This window comes from Pelecanus crispus, chromosome 1 (genome assembly GCF_030463565.1).
Source record: "Pelecanus crispus isolate bPelCri1 chromosome 1, bPelCri1.pri, whole genome shotgun sequence".
Lineage (NCBI taxonomy): Eukaryota > Metazoa > Chordata > Aves > Pelecaniformes > Pelecanidae > Pelecanus > Pelecanus crispus.
This window is the reverse complement of record NC_134643.1, coordinates 84,979,605-85,003,585: the sequence shown is the minus strand read 5'-3', so window position 1 is coordinate 85,003,585 and position 23,981 is coordinate 84,979,605. Positions and strand designations below refer to the sequence as shown.

The 23,981-nt window shown below is 40.1% G+C and overlaps 1 protein-coding gene across 2 annotated transcripts; it reads left to right on the top strand.

Moving 5' to 3' along the window:
* Nucleotides 1-1,173: 1,173 nt before the first annotated feature.
* Nucleotides 1,174-23,019, top strand: NDUFA9 (NADH:ubiquinone oxidoreductase subunit A9). 2 transcript variants are annotated; one of them, XM_075720817.1, is made up of 11 exons: nucleotides 1,174-1,231; nucleotides 5,864-6,028; nucleotides 6,827-6,924; nucleotides 7,116-7,207; nucleotides 10,192-10,333; nucleotides 12,251-12,353; nucleotides 13,073-13,140; nucleotides 13,275-13,351; nucleotides 18,005-18,100; nucleotides 20,096-20,162; nucleotides 22,768-23,019. In XM_075720817.1, the coding sequence occupies exons 1-11, from the start codon at nucleotides 1,174-1,176 to the stop codon at nucleotides 22,936-22,938; spliced, it is 1,137 nt and encodes a 378-aa protein (XP_075576932.1). In that variant the 3' UTR covers nucleotides 22,939-23,019. The 2 variants fall into 2 exon arrangements, with proteins under 2 accessions (XP_075576932.1, XP_075576942.1); XM_075720827.1 differs by having other exon boundaries at nucleotides 1,174-1,237.
* Nucleotides 23,020-23,981: the final 962 nt, after the last annotated feature.

The window sequence follows — 23,981 nt, the reverse complement described above, 5'->3', positions numbered from 1 at the left end:
CACGTCAAAGAAAAAAAGCGTGTTGTGGCTGGGAACTGGAGATGGCCAGAGTTCACAGAGCATCCAGATTTTTGCCCCAAATCCCAAATCACCTGCTATGCCACAGCTCTGGCAGAACTGCCATTTGGATTTGCATCAGAACAGAAGTTGAGTTAAAATTGAGTATTTTGGAATCTGTCCAAATTGCCAGAAATATTCCCTGACTGTTCCGCCTTTTACTACGCTGATGCTTTAAAAACTTCTTGGTGAATACGAGCACCAGCTAGAGTGGTGCAAGCCAGGTTACAGAAGAATGGCCATTTGTATTCAGTGCAGACCAAAAAGCAACAGGAACACCTTGGAGAAACGAGGCTATAATAGTGTGAGTGGCAGACTGAGAGTGCCCTGTGTGTGACTGCGATGCAACATTCACAGCAGCACTTGCTTAGGGGAAAAAGTCTCAGTGAAATTTTGAAGACCTAGGATGACAGAAGGAGTTCGGAATTTTAGAGTGGTTGCATGTCTAATCATAAAATTGTTTAATCCCCATTTAAGGTTGATTTAATGAGGCCAGGTAATTCAAGGAACAAGTAATGAGTTACTGAAAGTGGTTTCAACCAGTCCAGCTCAGCAGTGGCAAAAGTTACTGTCCTTTCGTTGTTGGGCTTGGCTTGTTTCCCACTAGACGGGCGCTCGGAAGCAGGCACAAGGACCTGCGAAACAGCAGTTCCCCTAGAGAGATTAATAAATATTTAAGCTTGGGGTCTTCAAATGCACCTGCAAGCGCCGGGGGGCCACCCTCCCTCTGAAATTCCTCTCGTGGGTGCTTCTAAACCTCAGTCCCACCCTCCAGAGCTGTGAGTCTACGACCTCAATCGTTCTGCCCCAGCCGGGCCCAGACTGCGCACCACGGCCCGCCACGGAGCTCCCCGCCCGCCCTCCCCGGCCCCCACGGGCCGCCTTGGCTCCAGTCCACCAGCTGCTCCGCTGCGAGGGGCTACGACCGCCCGCGGCTCCGCTCAGGGGCCGGGCAGCGCCTGAGGGCGGCCCCGGCCCCGGCCCCGGCCCCGGCCCGCGCAGGCGCACTGCCCCCCGCTCCCTCTCCCGCCCAGCGGGTTGCTCTTGCGCACGCCCCGGGAGAGGTTTGGCCCCGTCGGCGCGCCGTCCGGCGCGAGGCTTGGTGGGTAAGGCAAGATGGCGGCCGCGGCTCGCTGCGCCCGGGCTCCCCGCGGCCTCCTGTTGCCAAGGGCAGGTGAGTGTCAGGGCTGCCGCGGGGCTGCCGCCGCCGCCGCCGCCGCCGCGCCGCTTCTCCCCGCGGGGAGTCAGGCTGCCCTTGCGCTCTCCGCCCGAGCCTGTACGGTGTTAATGCCAGCCGCCTGCCCGCGGGCCTGCCTTCTCTCCCGCGGCGCCCTCGGAGTAGAGCTGGGTGAGGGAGCTGACAGGAAAGCGTCTGAAAGGCAGCTGGCTAAAATAACAGTTTGCGGCAGAAACGGTCGGGTTTCTGCCTTCCTTCTCTTTAGGGAACCGGAGTTTGTTAGCCCAAAGGGTTGCATGGGGTTGGCTCAGGCTGCCGGTGTAGCTGTGCAGTAGGTTCTCTCGCTGGGACTGTCAACATCTCCGCAAATGAAATGCTGCCCTGTAGGCTAAAAGTTTGGATTCCTTTTACGATTTCTTAGGTGACCTTGAGATTTTGGCCATGGTCTGTAAGCATGCTCAAGTACCAAAATTATATTTAAAGCCTATATTAAAGCTTTGCTGCCAAAACAGAACCGATTTTTAGTTAAATCGATTCAGCATGTGCTCCTCTGTTCAGTAAAGTGGGAGATGGCAAACAGGTTTTGTTGGTTGATAAAGGTGAGGAATGAATTTAGCATACTTTTAATTGGAGCAACTTGTCTTTTCAAAAAAAAAGATGGTTGTGGTTTACTGTGCATATTTGAGGTTTAATTCAAAGCAGTGTTCATAAACTGCTCCAAATATAGATTGTAAAAGTAAACTTCTAGGGACAAATAGATTTTGGTTAGTGAAGAAGAAAAAATCCTACTCTTTGGGGAAAGAACCTCTGTGCAAGTCTGTGTTACACAGGAATACAGAGCTTTAAGCAGTGCTGCTCAGTCTGGAGCTATTAACATGGGCTGTGAAAGCTGTACGGCTCTGTGAAGTTACATTGTCCTGAGTTACTAAATGTTGCATTTTGATAGGTCTCCACACCATGTGGAAGGTCTTTTACTGGTTGTGAATCAGTGTGAGATCTCTAGCCTGCTTTCTTTGAGTCTCAGGGATACCCTTTGTCCTGTTTCCGGCTGGAATAGAGTTAATTTTCTTCCTAGTAGCAGGCATAGTGCTGTGTTTTGGATTTAGGATGAGAAGAGTGTTGATAACACACTGATGTTTTAATTGTTGCTAAGTACTGCTTATGCTAGTCAAGGATTTTTCAGCTTCCCATGCTCTGCCAGGTGCACAAGAAACTGGGAGGGAGCACAGCCAGAACAGTTGATCCAAACTGCCCAAAGGGCTATTCCATACCATATGATGTCATGCACAGTATATAAACTGGGGGGAGCTGGCCGGGGAGTAGCGATTGCTGCTCGGGAACTGTCTGGGTATTGGTCGGTGGGTGGTGAGCAATTGCATTGTGCATCACTTGCTCTGTATATTGTTATTATTATCATTAGTATATTGTTATTATTATCATTACTATTTTATACTTTATTTCAATTATTAAACTGTTCTTATCTCAACCCAGGAGTGTTTCTCACTCTTACTCCTCCGATCCTCTCCCCCATCCCATCGGGGCAGGGGGTGTGAGCGAGTGTCTGCATGGTGCTTTGTTGCTGGCTGGGGCTAAACCACAACAAATTTTTTCTGTAATATAGTAGTACTTGGGCATGTAGCCACAGATGGTGGTAATTTGTGACAGATCTTGTACAGTTATGGAACAAGTAAAGATGTACGCCACCAAGGGCATTACCGTGTAAGGCAAGCAACAACAGGTGTATACACAAAGGTGGGAGAATACAAAACAGTAACTGGGTGTTATTTGTTAGCATGACAGCGATAGCATCATGAATAGTGTGTCAGCAATAATTTTTGCAGAAATAACAACAAAAAAGCCACAAAGTAGTTGAAAGACATTAACTTTCTTGTTGTTTTTATGTGGGTTGATCTGTTCAATAACATTTTTTCAACAAGTGTTCACAGCGGACTGAAATCTTGTTGCTTTAAAAGGTTTTATATTGAAATGACTGAAATGTATTCCTATCTAAAAGTAACAGATAGTGTTAATTCTGTAAACATGAATATTGTTTAAATTTGTTTTTTTACAAACCTTTAGAAAGAGAAGTGTATGTAAGCAAAGTATGGAGGAATATGGGTCATCAAGCTTTCTCTTTCACCATCTCGGCATACCATGTAGCTTTTTTGCATACCTGAAGGAATCCTGCTGGTTATAAAGAACCCAGTCATTTTCCTGTGAGTCTGCTTTTCCTAAAAAATAGATTAAATAACAACCCCCTGGTTATTTGAACGCTACAAGAATGAAGGTAACAATATCATCCAACTGTCTCCCTCGGTGTTATACTTTACGCGCTTGCACTTGTACTGAGCTTGGTTAATCTCCACTCTCCAGGTACCCATTACACAACTACAGGCTTTATTCTGTACAGAGTATTCAGTATACACTACTGATTTCATTTGCAAGTTTGTTCTGTTGTTGTCATTTAAAAGAATAAAGAAAAAAAGCAACCCCCCTCTCCAAGAGTTTTGAACTTAAAAACCTAGGGTATGGGCGGTATGCTTGTGTAGTCTGTGTCGGATAACACTGTAAGGATAGTGTGGTAATGTGTTTTAAGATGTGGTGTATTGGAAATCCATTGAAATGGCTGTCTTCACTTTCGCTGTAATACCACAGAGGTATGCACAAAGATTTTAGAGGGCAATATTAAATTAACTGGATGATAGAAAAAGCAGAGAGTGAAGATAATGATGAAAATGGCAGTGATGAGTTGGCATGTTCTTTAAAATTTCAGTTTGAGGTATTATAAAGTTCAATATGAACATATTGTGTCACTCTTAAAACTGCATGTCAGGGTTTTAGACATTAATTGGATGCCACAGGAGCGTGTGCTTCTATTAAACTCCAGCAGATCTTTGACAAACAGTGTGATTTTTTTGTTGTTTTTGGTTTTTTAAGGGGTGCTTATCATAGAGTGTATTTTCCGTCTTTCTCATAGTTAGTCTCAAGGTCTTTGCTTCAGTAGTGGAGAGGCCTTGCATATCTGCCACTTTAAGACAGATACCATGCCCAGTTTAACTGTTCTTGAGCTTGGACCTATTTTGATAGGAGAGTTGCTTTTTAGGTAGTCATATACCTACTTGAAGTTTGCATAGGCAGTATCTTATTTAGTCCTGTTTCTGTCAGCCAATTGGAGTATAGTTTCACGGCATAGTGTATTAATTTGATAAGTATATATGTGTGATTGCTTTATTTAGTTAAGTGGGTGTCAAACTGCATTTCAGGACAAAATTGGAGATGTGGTATTTTTTATTACTCCAATTTGTGGGGTATGGAGAGAGGAGGGATAGACAAACTTTGGGGTAGAGAAACACCTCCTTCGGGCACTGAAATCTTGCTGGATTTTCTGGTATGAATTCTGTCAGCTGATCTAACAAAATATAATTTATGTCCAAACATACCCTGTTCTTTTGATCTTCTTAACATCATGGCTACAACATCAGTGCCACCGTGTAACTGGTAATACCTAACCATATCCAGATCACACGTACTGCTTCAGTGTACAAGTGGGATGTTTTTTGTTGTTTCCCAATGCATCCGTCATTCTGATATCAAATACTAATCTTGTTTTCATTATGATTCTTGCTACTTAGATTTGTATGGGGAAGATTAAACTTGCTTATTCTCATCCAGAAAATGCTTATGGCCATGTCTTACTAAAAGTTTGAAGGTCAGTTACTGGATTTCTGTTATATCGTCAAGCTAGTTTTCTAATGACAGCTCTTATGGTCTGCTCTTGTCAACAGCCAGATGTCTGTAGTGTGTTTATGCACTCTATATTTCATCTGTTCCTTTCTTTTCATGAGCATGGACATGTAGTAACACTAAACACTTCTAATTTCAGAAATCTCTTACAAGTGGTTAATTTCTTGCTTTTGGCTAACTTGGTTGGAGAGGACATATGTTTCTTCTTTTCAAACTCCCTATTGGAGCTACCTTGTCAATTTATGTCAATATCCTAGTGATGTCCTGTTTCTGTGGCTTTCAAGTTTTCATAGCTCCTTGAGAAAAGGAACAGCTTTCAGGCAATACTCTATGCATCATGGATCTGGCTCTTTGCATCTCTTCATTTTCTTTCCCTCCAGAGCTGTGATATAGGAGGACTGCTGCCTCTTTCAATGTTTGGGTCTGCTATATTTTGACTGAGATAAAAAGTCTGGTTAACTGCACCTAGAGTGATTCTGAGGTCTCTATCCCACAGTTCCCAGATTGGGGAGCAAGATGTGGATGTACTCGGGTGGGACCTGCGTGCAGGAACTATTCTTTATTTGCTTAGCTTCTGTGCTTCATCTTACGCATCAAGTACTAATGCTAGCCAGTTAAGCTTTACTTGCTGTTTAGGAACCGATAACTTAGTCTGCTCTTTTCATATCTTAGTTTGGTCTTTGACTTTTATCAACAGCTCCTTCAAGCCGGCTGTCCTCCGACCTATCGAGCTGTCTCTGAAATAGCCTGTCAGGAGTCTTGACATGGTAAATTTTGCTGAGGGAGATTAGAGAAAATGGATCTGTAATGAGAAAAATAACATTAACTATGGTTTGAAACGCCTTTTAGCTTATATCACATGATCTCTCCCATTTTGTGTTGTAGGCCCTTCTGTGTTGGCTGCAGCACCATCTGTGTTGCAGCAGCACCGCCAAGTTCATCATGCAGTGATCCCTCATGGAAGAAGTGGACGATCCTCCGTAAGTGGCATCGCGGCCACTGTCTTTGGGGCCACAGGTTTCCTAGGACGATATGTTGTCAACCGTTTAGGTAATGTTCCCCAGGAGTACTAATTAAAAAAAAATTAAGTGTTTAACGGAACTCTAGGGTTTTTTTCGGGTTGCGGGATAATCTAGAAACCTGTGGCATTTTGGATCTTAAGTGTTTTGTGTGATACTTTCATAGTGTTTGATCTGCTAAAGTGCCAAGATGTGATAATTAGTAAAAACTGTTCTAATCTAGGAAATTTAGAAGCTTTTGAAGATTGCTAAAGTCATTAAAATAAGTCATTCTCCTTCAAGTACTGTTTTTCAGTCTATAAAATACAGACCTGAGGAGAGGCACATATTTGATTCTTTTGGTTTATTAGGACATTTTACTAAAATGTTTGCAGGAATTTGTTTGGAATTCTTTAAAATTGCCCTTTTGAATTTAAGTTTTAGAAAATAGCTCTTGCTTCTTTTTTTTTTTCCTTCTCCTTTCCATGCAACTTAAAAAATTCAAATATCCTTAGATGTGACACATTTTTAGGTATTGTACTATGTTTATAGCACACACTGTGATTTTTTGTTTGTTTGTTTTTTCATTAACAAGCTTCTTTTAAGCTTTTATATTTTGCTTTACAAGCAAATACCCAAGTGTGTCCCTGCTTAAGAATTCCAGTGCTGTAGGTTCAAAAACTTACTTCGACTTCTAGCTTCGCAGGTAACTATTCAAGATATCTATGTGTATTTGTTGTACTTTAATTCTAGGGAAAAAAGTTTATATATTTTATATATTCAGAAGTTCATCTACTTAAAGTTATGTAGTAGTTTGAGATAAATGAAACTTTTTTTTTTGAACGCTTAGGTCGCATTGGATCTCAAGTAATCATACCCTATCGCTGTGATCAGTATGACCTCATGTATCTGCGGCCGATGGGTGACCTGGGGCAACTTCTCTTCTTAGTAAGTCTTTTGCTTTGGCTTTAGATCAAATACAATACCATTGCTATACAAGGAAGTCTGTTAATCATTCTCAAAGTCTGAACTCCAGCTATTGTTTAGCCTCTAAATGGAAATGGTGTGAAAGAGCTTTCTTTGATTATGCCTATTTACACATTATCTCATCTTTTTCCCATTTGATGCTCTGGTTACAGGAGTGGGACTGTAAGGACAAGGACTCTATCCGAAGAGCCGTGGAACACAGCAATGTGGTCATTAATCTTGTTGGAAAGGAATGGGAAACAAAGTAATTTTCCTTTTTTTTCTTTTTTTCCCCTGTATAGATAGATTTGCACCAGGTATTGGACATTGTAGCCACGTTTTACAGCATGTGTACAGTATGCAGTGATGCCGACATTATTCTTGGCTTCTGTGAAAAGGCAAAAGTGAAATTTTGCATATAAAAGTTCTTCTATTTCTTTAAATGGTTAACTAGAGTCCTGGTTGTGATCTGCTCTTGAAAAGTGCATTCTTTCTATAATTTGCTAGTGTGCAGGTTGTAGTTCTGTCAGAGAGTTCAATGTGCTGGTTTCATATACCTTATAGAAGTTTCATGGGTGCCTTCCTATAGCTGACAGAGGCTCACCAGTTTCTGTGAGCTCGTATTTACATTATTACAGAAGTGGGCTTTCATCCTGTAACTTCAGCATAGTGATGAATTGTAGCCTACTAGAATAAGCTATGATCAAGCTTTCCCTATTCTCTGGTAAATGTTAATAAACAGGAATAGCTAATGGAGAGTCCCTAAGATGATGATTAATAACATCATTCCTTGATAGAATTTTGGCACAAACACTATTAGTTACATAAGCATTTTTTGGTAATAATTTTTAAAAATAGTTCCTTTTTGAAATCCATTAAAAAAAAGATCCCATATTTATTTTAGGTTAAAAATATGTGTAATAGCCTCATATTGTTTTTTTTTCTGCGTGCATACAATTATGTCCACTTTATTTAAAGCCTTGTGCAGAACTGCCAGACAAAAACTCATTAGTTGTGTGATTTGCCTTTATACGGTACATAATTTTGCTATTGTGGTAGACAGAAACAAATGTAGATGTCAGTTTCATCTACGTTTACAAGCCTAATGCCTAATGCCTTTGTTGCTCTCTTTTTGTGAACAGCCATTTGGTGTTCAAATTGTAGAATTAGTAGTCAAATTGTATTAATAGAATAGAATTAGTAGTCTCAAATTGTACAACTATTTTTCCTAAAATAGGTGCTTGCCAACAGACATACTATTTCAGCTGTTTCTTGTCTAGTCAAATACCATACATAACTTCTGGAAGACACTTTGATTTCACATTCAAATTCGTAGATGTGCTCTCTTTTTCTCTTAGTCACTTAGCTCATTGTCCCACTGTTGGAGTCTATAACATAGTTTATTTGGGGAAAAGCCCACCAAACCTAAATTAAGTTTGGTGTTGTGCAAGGTTTTTGGTTCTCTTTAGATCTTCTTCAGACTTTGGGATATAGGTAAAAATGTACAAACCAACCTGTCAGGATTGTTTTGTGCTGTTACTTAATTATGAATGTAAGAGTTCAAATGCTTATTGCTGTCAAAACAGAAGAAATTTCTTTGTAATGTGGGAGTGAGGGAAGAAAAGAAAGTCTGTACAGTTGGCTCAAGGACAGTGTAATCTCTGTTTATCTTTCAGATAGGTATTTCATGTATACTTCCCCCTTTAAAATTTCTGGACTTGTGTAAAAAGTATGATTTACATAAGGGAGGGTTTCTTTGTTATTGAAAGGAAGTGTGGCAACAAGAAGAAGAAGATTCATTCTAGTTGAAAACCCCCAAACCTTGTCACTCTGGTCAGTTTCAACAGATTCAAAAGCAGAGGAGTCTTGGTACATGTTAAAGACTTTTGGACATTCCAGAACTTACCACCATATTGCACAAATGTTCTTACCATGTATTTGGTATGTTGGTATCAGTGGTGGTGCTGGAACCCTGACATAATGTTCTGTGGTCTGTTAAACATGAGGTCAGACTAACCATTGTAATCATCCCAAAGTCTATGAAAAACTTAAGGAGGAGGAAAAAAAAAAGAGTAGAAGTGGAGATCAGTCAAAAAAGTAAAGCCTGCCACTAAATACTTTCCTCTTGCCTACTATTAGTGTACAGTCTCATCTGTGTATACTATGTTGTTTGAAAACTCCATAGTTACAGGAGGGATGTTGTTCGTTCTTGTGTGTTTCTAGAATCTATTTTTATGAGTAGAACAGGAGTGATGGTTCCCAGGATCAGATTAGTTATTGAAGGGTCAAAAATAACTTTTTATTTTTAAGGCTTTCTTTAGACTCCAGTGGGATCTGAAGAGCTGTGGGAGTAGATAAGGACAGAGGGAGAGGCGTTTGGACAAGATGTTTGTTATCCAAAGCAAATGGAAAAGATGGAGCAGGGCACTTACAAGGACAATATAAAGACATGAGAAGCCAATTCTCTTTCTTGCAGTCTTGGGATAGTTGGAAAGAATTTTGGGATTGTTGCCAGCCTATAGTGTCAGTTCTGCTTGGAGACAGAGCTTCTGTATTGTTCTTGATCAGATGCCAAACTAGATTACTGTTAAACCCCCTAATTTAGGCCCCTTGAATGCCATAAAGTGAGTGGAGTTGCTCTTCTTTCTGCATGCTTCTCCTTGAAGTCCCTTAAAGCTGCTGTGAAATGGTTCTAATGGTTCTGTTCATGTAAACTTTTCCATTTGCATAAGCACCTGTGTGTCCTTTGGTCTGTTTTTGTCCACTTCCCCAATGACTTGCATCTGCCCTAACTTAGGCTGCTCAGAATTTTTGAGCTCCTTTGTAGTGTAATTGAGTGCATCAAATCAAGTCACATTTTGAACAGGTGTTGTAAAAAGTCAGCTTTGCTCAGATTTCAAGATGCAGCACTTCTCTTAAAAAAAAAAAAAAATCTGTTTTCACTTGGGAAGAGTTTTCTATTTGTCACAAACAAGTAGGCAAGAGGATTTTTCATACTGATTTAATCTTAACAGATGAAAAAGCAGACAGCACTAAAGCTGTAATTGAAGTGTACTATTGCATTTCACTTGCCGGTGGTTTTTATTGTATGGCGAATTCCTCATGAAAGGAAAAACTTTGTTTCTAACAAAGAGCGTCAAGATAGGTTTTTGAAATATATTCAAGTACTACATAATGATTGCTGTTTGATTGGTAGGAGCCACTGTTGATTGCTATTAAAGTAAAATTTGTTTTTTTGTCTTGTTTTAGAAACTTCAATTTTGAAGATGAATTTGTAAATATTCCTAAAAGCATTGCGCAGATAACTAGGGAAGCTGGTGTGGAAACACTCATTCATATCTCTCACCTGAATGCTAGCATGAAGAGTCCTTCCAAATACCTCAGGAGTAAAGTAAGTCTGGAATCTTTTTGAATATATTTTCTGAGCACCTGCTTTTTGGTGGTGGGTTTGTGGTATTTTTCTTTTCCTCCCCCAACTGGGTCTGTTTGAAGGAAATCAGTGTATGAATTTACTATGGAATGTTTCTTGCAGCTGAGGAATTTTTGAGTTACTGTGCTTATTGGAACTAGAAATCCTCCTTAGTATTTCATGTGTTTTGAAGGGAAATAGGTCTTTTATTCGTGAAGACTCTTCCTTTCTTCTGTCCTTGAATATCTTTGCATCTAAAATTACTGTCATTAAGAAAGAGGAACTAGTTTGATGGTTTGGAATCCGATCTTAGGCCTAACATCTAAGGCTGGAATGACCTAGCAAAGTAAGCAGTTGATGCCAAAATGAATGCTGAGAAGACAGATGAGTATTATGATTACAGGCCCTTGGAGTAGGATTGTTACCTGCTCTTGTACAAAAAAAAAAATCTGGTTTTGGTATCCTATTATTTTTTTCCTTATTAGGAGGTGTAATTTTCTTTAGTAGGCATGGTGGTGTTTGGTTGATGGTTGAACTGATGATCTTAGAGGTCCTTTCCAACCTTAATGATTCCTAGTTTTACTTTCATTAAAAAATAATCCAGCCACCAAGCCAGGAAACATGAAATTAATTATTACTCGGCCCTTAATTGGTTTATCGGTGGACTTGGCAGTGTTAGGTTAATGGTTGGACTTAAAGGTCTTTTCCAGCCTTTAAGATCTTAAAGGTCTTTTCCAACCTAAACAATTCTATGATTCTATGGTTACTGATTTTCTCTTTTTAATATAGCTATTGTCCCAGTTTCAGCTATTTTTGGTTTGTTTGAGTTCATTGAACTCTGCCTTGTCTTTAGTATAAAAAATTTTGTCTTTAGTAAAAAAAAATTTTTAAAACCAGGGTTAAAATTTGGTAGCTCTCAGTGTGGAACAACTCTATTGGATAGTTAGGGCCTTACTGTATTGGCTAGTCCCATGTGGAAAGTAGATAGCTGCTACTGAAATTTCTAACTGTACTTAAGCAGTTCTTGGTATGTTCTGATAAAGTAGTAGGGGTTATGTAAACCTTCTGTTTTCTTCCAGGCTCTGGTCTGACATAAGCAAGAGAAGTACTTAGGTCAGGCTTCTTCCTTTTTGAACTTTGTGACTTTAAATTTGTATCAATTCATAGAATCATAGAATCATAGAATCGTTTAGGTTGGAAAAGACCTTTAAGATCATCCAGTCCAACCATTAACCTACACTACCAAGTCCACTCTAAACCAATCAAGGGTAGACTAGACTAAACCATGTCCCAAAGTGCCACATCTACCCGTTTTTTGAACGCTTCCAGGGATGGTGACTCCACCACCTCTCTGGGTAGCCTGTTCCAATTCTTGACCACCCTTTCCGTAAGTAAATTTTTCCTAATTTCCAACCTAAACCTCCCCTGCTGCAGCTTAAGCCCATTTTCTCTTGTCCTATCGCTAACTACATGGGAGAAGAGACCAACACCCACCTCACTACAACCTCCTTTCAGGTAGTTGTAGAGAGCGATAAGGTCTCCCCTCAGCCTCCTCTTCTCTAGGCTAAACAATCCCAGTTCCCTCAGCCACTCCTCATAAGACCTGTTCTCTAGACCCTTCACCAGCCTTGTTGCCCGCTAGTGAGACTAGTGAGACTGTATTGTATCTCAAAAAGAAGAAATGATCTACATGTTTATGGGACTTTTGGCACATTCTGTGAGACCTGTATCTTAGCATAGCATCTCAAAGATCAAAAGGCTCAGATATAAATAATTTTTGTGCTACTATGTCATTTCTTTCAGTGCTGTAGTGAGGATGCATTAAGTTCTGAAAAGGTATCCTCTTCTGGTCTGTTCAGAATGGATCTAATTAATGCATTCATTTTAATTGAATGATAGGCTGTTGGAGAGAAAGCAGTGAGGGAAGAATTTCCAGATGCTATAATTTTGAAGCCCTCTGAGATGTTTGGGAGAGAGGACCGATTTCTCAATCATTATGCAAGTATGTACTCTTGAAATAATAAAACTATGTATGATTTGTATACCTGCCTGTAGAGAACAGAGAGAAAATGTGATTTGCTTTTGGAAAGCATTTTTATCAGAAATGTACTGTATTTTGTTAGCTGAAGGTGTGTAATGGGAAACATAATAAATTTTCATCTCATGACTGAATTCTTTCTGAATCTATTTAACTTTGCTGTTTGCTTTTTGGGGGGGGGGGGGGGGGGCGGGGAGGGGATATGTACCGTTGGTTTTTTTTTTTTATTTAGATTGTTCTGAGCTAAGGTCTGGTCATCTTAACCCTCAAAGTAGTTTACCCTGAAAGTAGTTTTTCAAGTTAGTAATGCTCAAAGGTAAAAATCAACCTGAGTTGTTCTGGGCTCAGAAGCAACAGTAATGACTGATGTATCACCAACAAAATTGTTGGAGAGGGTAGAGTGGAATCTGTTTCTGTCTTGCAAATTTGAGATATCTCTGAACCACTCTAAGTAAACGCTAAATACAGCCTTCCCATTGTTGTTAATAAGAAAACTAAATGTGCATTGAAAACAGTGCTACTGGAATTGGATGGTAATTCTTCCTAATTCTATTTTTTTTTTAAAGCCAAGTCAGTTTTCAAGAGAGACCCACACTCAGCATAGTGCAAAATGTATTGGTTATTTGCTTATTGGAAGGATTCACAGATTTTATTCTCAAGTTATGTATGTGTCTTTCTATCAGACATGCGCTGGTTTGGTGGTGTGCCTCTTATTTCTCTGGGCAAAAAGACAGTGAAGCAACCGGTATATGTAAGTTTTCAATAAAACAAGACAATCCCAAATCCTCTGTGTGTGGGTTCTTTTCACCCTGTAAATCACTTCTGGGAGAGGAGTGTGTGCATGCATTCCTGTTTTCTATTGGTAATTGAATTTTTCTCTCACAGGTGGTTGATGTAGCAAAGGCAATTATTAATGCAATTAAAGATCCTGATGCTAAAGGAAAAACATACGCCTTGACTGGGTAGGTTACTTTTCTGATTCTAATTAACTGAAGTACTTCTTTTTGGTGTCATTTTTTGGCATGCTGCACAGTACATTTAATTTCTCCATCCATGCACACAGTTTGAGCTGCAATAAATTCCACCTCCTTTTTGGGAGGAAAATGACTCAAGCTGTTATTGTGAGTACTCTGAACATCCTAGTTTGGGCCCCATTGCATTTAACGTTATGTATGTGCACACAAAGAAATAGGCAGTCTTGGAAAACATGCTAGACAGCATGGATTTCGAGAAAATTCTTCTAAAGCAGTGTGGAAACCACCTGGAATTAGAATGGATAGGGACAGTGGATCTCTTGGAATATTTTGTGTACAAAAGCTCCAAGTCAGAATAGGTCATTAGCATTAAGAATAAACAATGTAGCAAATGCCAAGCTAATGGGTCTATGTTTTGATACTGTAACATAGCACTGGAACTGGTCTCTATCCAATGTATGTGGTAAAAAGAACATTAGATTAATTGATAAAGAAAACAGCTGCTGATTAGTCAAGATGGAAGTGATGCTGAACAGCTCTCTCTTCTATTGCATGCATATCTGTCTTCTCTCCTTATACACTGAAAATATGTGTAGTATCTGGATTTTGCAAAAGGCTTATCTGAGATTACATTGTTCTTTCCATGTTCATTTTGTGATGCTGTTGCAGCGACAGCTCTTTATTCCTGTAGTGCAGAGATAGTTGCTGATTCGTCTTTTACTTGTGTGATGTCATTTTCTTCAGTGCTGTAACTGAGCTCTTGAGGAAGATGTTATCCTGGCAGCTAGGCTAGGTGTGCTGTATGTTGGTGTTCTGGAAAAGGCAACAAGTAGGTCTTCAGCTTCTTTTGGATCATGCTGAGGAACTCCTGCTCAAAAACTAGCAAAATAAGAGAAAGAAGCTAACAGTGGTCTGAAGGGACTACTAACAGCAACAATAAGGTTGTTAAGTAACTTGAAGTTGCTTTCAAATCACTGGGATGATATGAAGAGTCACACTAAAGAGTAAGTGGAAACAAATGCTAGACAGCCATTCAAAACCAAGTTTACCAAAGACAATAGATAAGTAGGTATCAGATGGGCACAACTAATGCAAAACCACAACATGTGATGAAATTAACCCTTTGAGTGATTATTTTATCTCTTGGGGCAAACTTGAAGATGGGTCAATATGTATACAAAGCCACCTGCTACAAAAGGAAGGAGAGGCGCCTGTTTAAGTTCATCGCTGTCTCAGCAGAAGCAACTGCTCCAACTGCAGGAGAAATCGGGAATTGCACACTAAATAGAACACTTACTTGCAGCCAAATGAAAGGGCACTTGGCTAAATTTTGAATGTATTCTTACAGTTTCAAAGTCTCATTTTTTGGCAATTTACAGAAGGCCACGAGTTCAGTGCCCAGGTTTCAGAGGCAGGAATTCAAGCAAGGATGCCAGGCTTTCACTGCAAGGAATACAGTTTCAGGCACATAACAATGACTGAAAAGACTTTGAATAAGTGATGATCTAAACCGAAGATCCAAATCAGTGTTGGAAAACCAAAGGAACTCTGCAGCATAACCCTTGGCTCTAGCTGTATGAGACGCTTTTTCATCTTTTTAAAAGGAGTTACCAGTTCAAGTTTAAAATACTTATTTTTGTAAAAGAGCATTCTGTTGCTGTGGTTTTGTGGGTTTTGGGTTTTTTATCTTTTTTTTTTTCTTTTCTTCCTTCCTACGATATGGTGGAATACAGTTCTAGCTATGACAGCTAGTGGTGTCATTGCTATTTCTGAATGACTGAAGATTTGGTATGTTTTTTTACCTGTTCCCCTCTTTTCCCCATGGCATTGGTTTTGCTTCATTCACTCATTAAATCTTCTGTCTTGAATGCTAATGCTCTCTAGAGCTTGCTGTCTGATAGTATTTTGGTTAATGTAATGACACTTCAATGTGATTGTATTCTTGGTGAAGTTGTATTGTTAACGTTTGGTAATTTGTAAAGGAACAAACAGTACTTATCTTTATTTTCACATTTTTAAGTTTGGCTATACTATACATCCTTACATGGTTCTTACATATCAGGATAAAAGTGAAATTGGCTTATCCTACCTTTGGATATGCATGAGGATGTTAAAGTGTAAGGGCAAAAAATTTGGTAAAAAATGTTGACAACTAATGAAAACGACGTTTGTTTTGTGGGTTACCCCTCAACTGAGTAGGTAAATTTAACATTACCACTTTTCGCTGTGTTTCTCTTGTAAGTTCTATTAACAGAAGAAAACATAATATCTTGTGTTTGATGGTAGTCCTTTAGTGTAACTTCATAAATGCAGGTGTCTCTCGGGTTCTATAATCCAGCCACCTGGATGAGGTTGATAAGGAGTTTCGAGTGTTGAATTCTTTTGAATTCTCCCAAATATGCTGACCTACCTTTAAGTATATCCGTTAGAATGTTTTGCCCTAATTTCCTTTTACAAACTAAAGTAGTAGTAATTTGGGGTTCTGTCTTTTTTCCAGCATTTATTTACAAATTTTGTTTGTGGTTATTAGTATTGCTGTTCGTTCTGAAGAACACGTCAGTTGAAGGCTCAGTTTTCATGCACGCAACCTCAGACCTTGATATCTTTGTGATCTTGGGTTTATCAAACTGAAATTCCTGTTCTTTGTATCATAGTCTTGGATTTTTGGATTGCGTGTTTTGCATACTTAAGACAGTCTTAGTCTAGCATGGTTTCATTTTTGTGGGGGTTTAGATTCCAACAGTAATTCAGTGTCTCCATTTTTTTTTTTTTTTAAAGGGAAAAAAAAAAAAGGGAGACTGGAGATGGAAAAAAACCATACAGGGTCTTATTTTTAGGAGGCCCCTACCTGGGAAGTAATCAGTCTCAAGATGATTGTCGTGTCACTGAGGTCTCTGCCTTAGCTGAAAAGTATAGCAAACCCTTAGGAGACACACACTTTCGGTGTGTTCATTGCTGCTTTGATCATGATCAGCAGGATGTAATTTTGAAGGTTGAAACACCAAGGGACACATCAGAGCTCAGCAGTGTTCTCTTGTGTGTTGTCGTGAAGATTTTCAGAATGTTTTGGAATACCAGCAAGTTGCCTTGAAAGCCAAGGGAGATATGTGTTTGAGTCTGAGCCATCTATAAAGACAGAGTATTAAAATGCTAAGGCAAAGTCTGAACAAGAAAGGAATGGGATCTCCCAATGGTATATGTTTCTCTTACACTACTGCAGGTGTGCGGGAGACTGACTGCCTCCTTTACTCCACCTTGAGAGGGGGAATGCATTCTTTTGGGGGAATTTATCTTAGTTTCTTCCTCTTGCTTTTGGAAAGAACAGTATGTTCTTAGTTGAGCAAAGACAAATGAATCAATTTCCTTGCAGCCATTTGCTACCAGAGATGGGATGTCTTGTCAACAAACCTTTCTTAATTTTACCATTTGCTTTCTGGCTTCCTTCTATTCCAAACTGCCAAGTGGGCTTGTACAAATTCAGTCCTGTCCCAGCACTGAAAATCTTGTATTCAGAATTTGAGTCAGCATGGAGGAGGTACATTAAAGGTGTGCTTTAAAAGTACACAGACTACACTTTATTTGGTATGATTGCAGTGGGTTAGCCTTGGCCAGCAACCAGATGCCCACTCAGCTGCTCACTCCCCCTTCTCAACAGGACAGCGGGAGAAAATAGTATGAAAAGTTTATGGGTTGAGATAAAGGCAGGGAGATTGCTTACCAGTTATTGTCATGGGCCAAACAGACTTGACTTCTGAAAAAATAATTTAATTTACTGTCAATTAAAATAGATTTGAATAGTGTGAAATAAAGACAAAAAGAATAAAGCAATATCTTCTCCCCTCCACCCTTTTCCCAGGCTCAGCTTCAGTCCTGAACTCCTGACTCCTCTGCCCCCTCTCCCTGAACAGTGCAGGGGGATGGGGAACAGCGGGTTATGGGGTCAGTCCATAACAGCTCCTCTCTGATGCTTCTTCCTCTTCCCACTTTTCCCCAGTTCCAGAGTGGGCCCTTCCACGGGCTGCAGTCCTTCAGGATAAAACTGCTCCACCGTGGGCTCTCCGTGAGCCTCAGGGGAATCTCTGCTCAGGTGTCTGGAACACCTCCTCCTGCTCTCTCACCTTGGTGCTTGCAGGGCTGTTTCTCACACTTTCCTCACTCCTCTCTGCCCGTGTGGTATTTATGCCCTTCCTTAAATATTTTTTCCCAGAGGTGCCACCATTTTGTCTGAGGGGCTCAGCTGTGCCCTGTGGTGGGTTCATTGGAGCTGGCTGTGCCTGGCAGTGGGGCAGCCCCCACCTCTCCACATAGGCTGCCCCTGCAGCCTCCCTGCCAGTGCCTGGGCACCAGCACCCAAAGCAGTGACGAAACAATTTTGCAATTTGGGACTTTCGCTTTTACCATCACGGATGTCAGTGATATGTTTTTCTGACTCAATGTCTCTATTTCAAACAGTACAGAATCTGGAGAGCCAAAATTTGTGCCCCTCTTGTGAGGAAAATGACAAATCTGGCAAATCATTTAGACTGAAGAAAACAGGCCCTTGGTAGGCATGGGGGTGGAAGGCTTTAAAATTTTTGTCTATTGCTGCAAATATTTAAGTATACCTTACTTACCTATAATGTTTGTTGCTTTTTCTTTCAGACCTAACCGATACCTCCTTTACGACATGGTAGAATACATCTACGCAGTTTGCTTTCGAACCTTTCTTCCCTATCCACTCCCACGTCCTCTCTACCAGTAAGTGGGACCCTTCCTTCACTAAGAACTTGGGATCCACCAGGCAGCACAGAAGCATAAATAACTGTTCCATTGGTTATTTAATATTGCCAGTTATTTAACATGGTAGGATTGTAGAAACTGGCTTTGCTAGGCACTCATTAGCTAGTTTTGAGTCTTCTGCTCAGACACAGGCCTGCATTTGATGAGCTAATATATGTAAGGTGTACTTGTAATAAACTTAACTATTTATTCCAGAGTCATTGAATGGCTTTGCTGAGTCAAGACGTAGCAAAAGGTCCTAAGTAGAAACAATCAGTAGCAAACTAAATGAACTTTTAATAGTACCACAGGGAAAATCTGCGTGTGTGTTGCTGACCCGAGGCCCTGACATTTTTCTGCAGCAGCTTAAGGTAGTGCTACTGCCAGCTGTCCTTCCACTCTGGTGAGCACTGCTGCCCTGGAAGCAGAGTTGGGGTAAGGGTGGGTGTGGGTATTGATTGACTTTCTAGTTCAGTCCTCTGTATTGATTTGTGCCAGTGTTGGAGGTAGGTTTGTACTGAGATCTTGGCCTGGGAATTTGAGCAGTGCAGTTGTGAGTAAGCATTTCTTTGTCTGTGATACGAGGGCAGTACCGTCTTTAGAAGATGGTAATAAATTGGAAGGTAAGAAGGGAAAGGTGTAGTGTCACTTCAGTTGACTACAGTGGATGGACTGCAAAGACTCTGTTTGCATGCAGAGCTGCTTCTGCAGCTGCATGTTTTGGCCTCGGGGCACTGAGGATAGAAGCTGATTTGAATTGCAGCTATTGAGTAATAGTGCATGAAAAAGTGCGGTATAAATCTGAGCCTGGGCCTAGTCCTTAAGGCATAATCACATCCTTTTGAAGAGCTACCTCAAACAATAAATGCCATTTCAGAAGTTGTCCTCAGAGTGGTTGAGGTGTGTTCATGTTTGGAGCGCTGGTCCGCCTCAATTTTAGTACAATGCAAACCAATAAACTTAAAAAGTCACCAGTGTTAGAACCCTCCTACCAATCTGCTAATAGGACTCAACATTAGATTCATGTAACTGATGATGAATAGTGCTGGAACAACATCTGTTGTGGCTGTTTCTGAATTGGCTGTACAGGCATCAGGTTAAGATGGCTCAACTGACAAAGAGCAACTTGTTTAAAAGTAACTACGTGGGTGTTATTAGTTTTATTCACATTTGCTGCAGTCCATGTTACGCTTTTTTCTTTATGGGCTAAACTAAGTGAAATTTCATATTTTTGAGAAAAGAGTGCATCTAAAAGGTGGATAAGCCTAGTTCTATTTATGTACAGTAACTTAGTAAGACCCTAGTCTGCCAGGTGAGCACTTCAGTAAGAGATTCTACCTTGAATACTGTTGGTCCCAAGATACTGAGCAAGAGCTGTAGTGTTCTTTTCTCTGGCAGATTTTCTTTCTTTCAAGGGAAACTTCATTTCTGGAAACTGCAGATATGCTAATCCTCATCCTTTTTATAGATGCAGATTGCTCCAGATTCCATCATCTTGTTTGTACGGCTTTTAACTCATTTAGTTGTCAGCAAGCATGTTTTCTCATGGAGGCATTGAATCAAACTTCGTGACTAATTGGATTACTGCCTACAGTACTAGGGAATGGAGTTTGGAGGAAGGGCAGGGGCAAGACTGAACCCTCTGGTGTGTGGGGAATTGGATGTGGAGGTGTACTTTCCCCACCCACTAACACTTATTTTTACTTGCAGATATCTGCTCCTCCATTCCCTTCCAAAGTAAAAGAATAGGAGATTGAATAATTCAGTAGCAAACAGTTAAAGTTACCAGAAACACAAATAAGAACTTGCTGGCTGGCACGTTCACTGTTTTAATGAATTCATAGCTTGCAAGAACAGCTGCAGAACAAGGTTTTGCTCGTTGTCTATTAAGTGTGAAATACTTTTACCAGTTCTCGTTTTCTTCTGTGCATCTGGAGAATGACTGTGCTTTTGCAATACTCTTTCTGATTACAGTCTAGTTGCAAGATTCTTTGAGATTAATCCATTTGAACCATGGCTAACACGAGACAAAGTGGACCGGGTAAGTGTAGGACAACCCACAAATTCTTCTTGGGAAATGTTTCATTGTGTATTTGTAACTTGCACTTGTAGTTTTGAATTCAAGGAATGCTGAAATGTGTGTACATCATGTGGTATAGTATTTCAATCAGTTCAATGGCTAGAATTTGATTATAAAGAATTGCTTTCAGACTGTTTGAATACTACAAAAATCTAAATTTTTAAAGGTGTCTATATATACCCTTCCTCAAAAATCGTTATGGTTCCTGCCCTACAATTGCTGTAGCTACTGTTCTTCAACCTTGTTCTTAATTTATTTGTCCAGACCCGTTACAGTGCCAAGGGAATACAGTGCCAAAGCAGTCTGGAGATTCCTCTGGTGTAGTCTTACAAGGACGTAGTAAGAGAGAGGGACTAAAAGAATTTTTTTTTTTTAAAAGGCATCATTGTGATCTAGTCTTTCCACTAGCATTGGTGGAGGAAGAATAGCTAACATCTTTCTCTAAATAAGTTTAAGTAAGTGGTTAAAACAATTGTTGAGGGGGTTATATGGCAAGAAGTAACATGATGGAGGCAGGGAAAGGGCCCAACCTTCTTAAGTGTTGCAAGTGGTCAAGGCTGCATGCTTCGCTGTGCTCCCGCCCCCCGCCCCCAAAACACATGCTATTAAAAAATAACAAAGCCAAAGTAGAGATTGGATGTGCAATGTGCAGCTAAGTGATGGGGGGGGGGGGGGGGGGGTTGCTCCCCACTTTTAGGTAATCAGTGAGTTTATGAACCTCTAGATGCATTAAAATCACTTATACCATCCAGATAATGGCATTTTTAACAACTCACGTTGAACTGACATGCTGGATACAGCCCAAATTCTCGCTTAACATTAGAGTGCATTTCTTATGAACATGTTGCAACTTCATGTTTATTCCTAACTTCTCAGAGTGTCTAAGTGGGGGTGGAGAAATAACTTGCAAAAAACCAACTGCAAGTGAGGAAGAAGTAGGATTTAGCAAGTATTAATGTCAAAGCTGTCAGCATATGTGTAGGTTAGCAAAGATAGTCATGTACTCTGACAGTCTCTAAGCTTGCTGCTCTCTGAAGGTTACAGGTACTCTCTCAACTATTTTGCAGAGTTGGAGTTTTAATGCCTTTTGTCATGGTGCAGTATCAAGAGCCTATTTTGACCTGATTGTCCCAAAATTAATTTGAGATAGATTACTACCGTGAATCTGGGAGAACTGGGTCCTATACTTAAAGCTGCTTACTGAACAGCTGTAAGCAATTAATTTCTATGTTTACATTTCTCCATCTGTGAAATAAACTGGTTTCCTATTCTGTTTGGAAATAATTGTGAAAAACTGTGGACAGTATGTGTCATAAAGGAGGTAAGCTTATTCACAGTCCAGTGCAAAACTGATTTTCTTTTTTTTTTTTTCCTCCCCCAAATCACTGACTCATCCCCCATACTAGAGAGTTGGCATTGTAGTTCTGTTGGCTGTGTTGACCCAGGATGTAGACGTAACATCTCCTGAAAACCTTACTTCTAGCTGCCTTTGTAGTTTATACAGAGTTACATTCCATAAAATAAGCCTGCACTACTGCAATTCAGCTATAGCATGGGTAGTGTAAGAGCGAGTTTCTTCATGTCACTTCTGTGTCTGGTTGTTCCTCTTCCCCAGCTTTTCATCCTTAAAGTAATCTGCACATAATTAGATGTGGTTGACTTAAAGACCTTTCAAGTAGTAACAGCATAAGAGAAATCCCCGCTTTCTGAGATAGAGGTCATATGCGTGGCAAATATGGTAATAGAATTAAATATTTGTCCTGTACAGGACCCTGTCCTAAACCATGAACAGAGAAAAACAACCTACCAAAGGTGATAATTCAACATACATTTTCTTGACAAAGCAGAATGTATATAATTGCAGTTCAAATGTGCCCTTACAAGTTTGGCCTAATTTTGTGATTGCAATGCAGTAATCTTCCTGATAATGTATACCTGATGGAGAGAACATGAAGATGCTTTCTGCATGTCTCACTAATATTTATTCCTGAATCTAAATCTGAAGCCTGAAGGACTTTTTGCCAGGTGCAGAACATCTGTATCTCCAGTCGAAGTACACTGGGTACTCTATACCTTGTATAATTATGCCATAGTTCTGTAGGGCCACATTGAATCTTTTCCTCCTCCCAAGGAAAAATACTGAGCCAAAATGAGTCAAGGAACTGGGACTGACACAGTTAGCTGAATCCACATTTGTATTTGAATAGGTCTTCAGATCTACTACAATAGATAAATTGTAATTACAATGCACCAGTGTATTGTATTGTGCGGTTCTTTCTTGAGGGAAACTCTTTCTTGAGGGAAACGGTATTAAGTCAGCAGCCTTGAAATTGCAGTAGAATCTCCCAGGAGCTGCCATTTGTAGAAAATTGTTTTGAGACATGTTAAAATGTTTCTAGTACTATGGATTTATGCTAGTTTGTTTCCGTAAAAGAAAAAAGGTGACCGCAGGTATAAGTACATAATGCTTTTTTTTTGTACGTGAATGATTGCATTAGGTATAATGCTGTTCATTCTATGCAGTGAATTCCTTCTCCCCCCCTCCCCCCCCCCTTTCTTTTTAAAGTTTCACACAACAGACATGACATTTCCTGACCTTCCTGGTTTGGAAGACCTGGGTATTCAACCAACATCTCTAGAACAAAAAGCAATTGAAGTTCTACGCCGCCACCGCCGATACCGCTGGTTGGATGCTGAGCTGGAGGAAGCAAAACCAGCTAAGACGTATCCCATGTAACAGCTGATAAGGTGGTTACTTAATGCTTCTTAAACTGCCTTTGTATGACCCAAGTTGTTTGGAGAACTGTGTACATACTGAATAAAATACATTAATCACATAAACTATATTTCACCAGTGTTGTCTTTTCAGTTATGGAAGACTGTCATTGAAATGCAATTTTTCTCTTTAAAAGGTCATGAAAGAAAATTACATATTGTTGCTTAGCTGCTGAGCATTAAAATATTTTGAAGGTTTGGACTAGAGGGAATGTGTCTTAATACTAGTCGGTTTCTCCCTTGGCTCTCAAAGCAAGCATATCACTGAGCTTTAGTAAGTGCTCAAGTGATTTGAAGAACATTGCAGTTCAGCACTATGTCGCCTAGAACATAGTCCTTTCCAAAGGGATTGCTGGTACTGCCACCTATTCAGATTATGAGGTCTCAGATAAAGCCCTGTTTTTAAGTTCTTGACTCTTCTGAGTTTTGTTTTCTGCCCTGAGCACAACTATTATAGAAAATGGTAACCAAAATGGCACAAGCTGTTTCTAAGGTCAAGGAGTGTCAGTCAGACATGTAAATGAGTTACTACGTGCCATCTCATATCTTGTGATAATTACGTGTGCTGTGGTTCATACACATGAAGAAATGTGTCATTTCTTCCATTTTCAAACAAGAAAATTATTTTTAGATGCTCAAAGCTTTCATGTGCTGTGACATCGTAAGAGAGATAAGCTTTGCTTCAGGATTAAATATTTTCAATCATTTTAAGATCAAAGACAGATCCCTGCCTGAATTTGACCAAGAACTTGCTGTTTCCATATGCAAAGAGTTGCTGGAGGCTTTTTGTTAAATTTTGGCAGGGACATTGTTTGCTAGGGTGCAGCTTAGAGCTGAGTAAGTCTGTGCACAGAACTGAGAGCAGAGATCTGTATCTTCTATATGCAGCACAGTGTTCTGATGGCTTCAAGATGTGAAAGAAGATACTTCTTGAAACGAGGAGTGAGCTGCTAGTTCTGGGAGTAGGACAAATCACATTAACTAGGATGAGTTGAGATGGTGGGG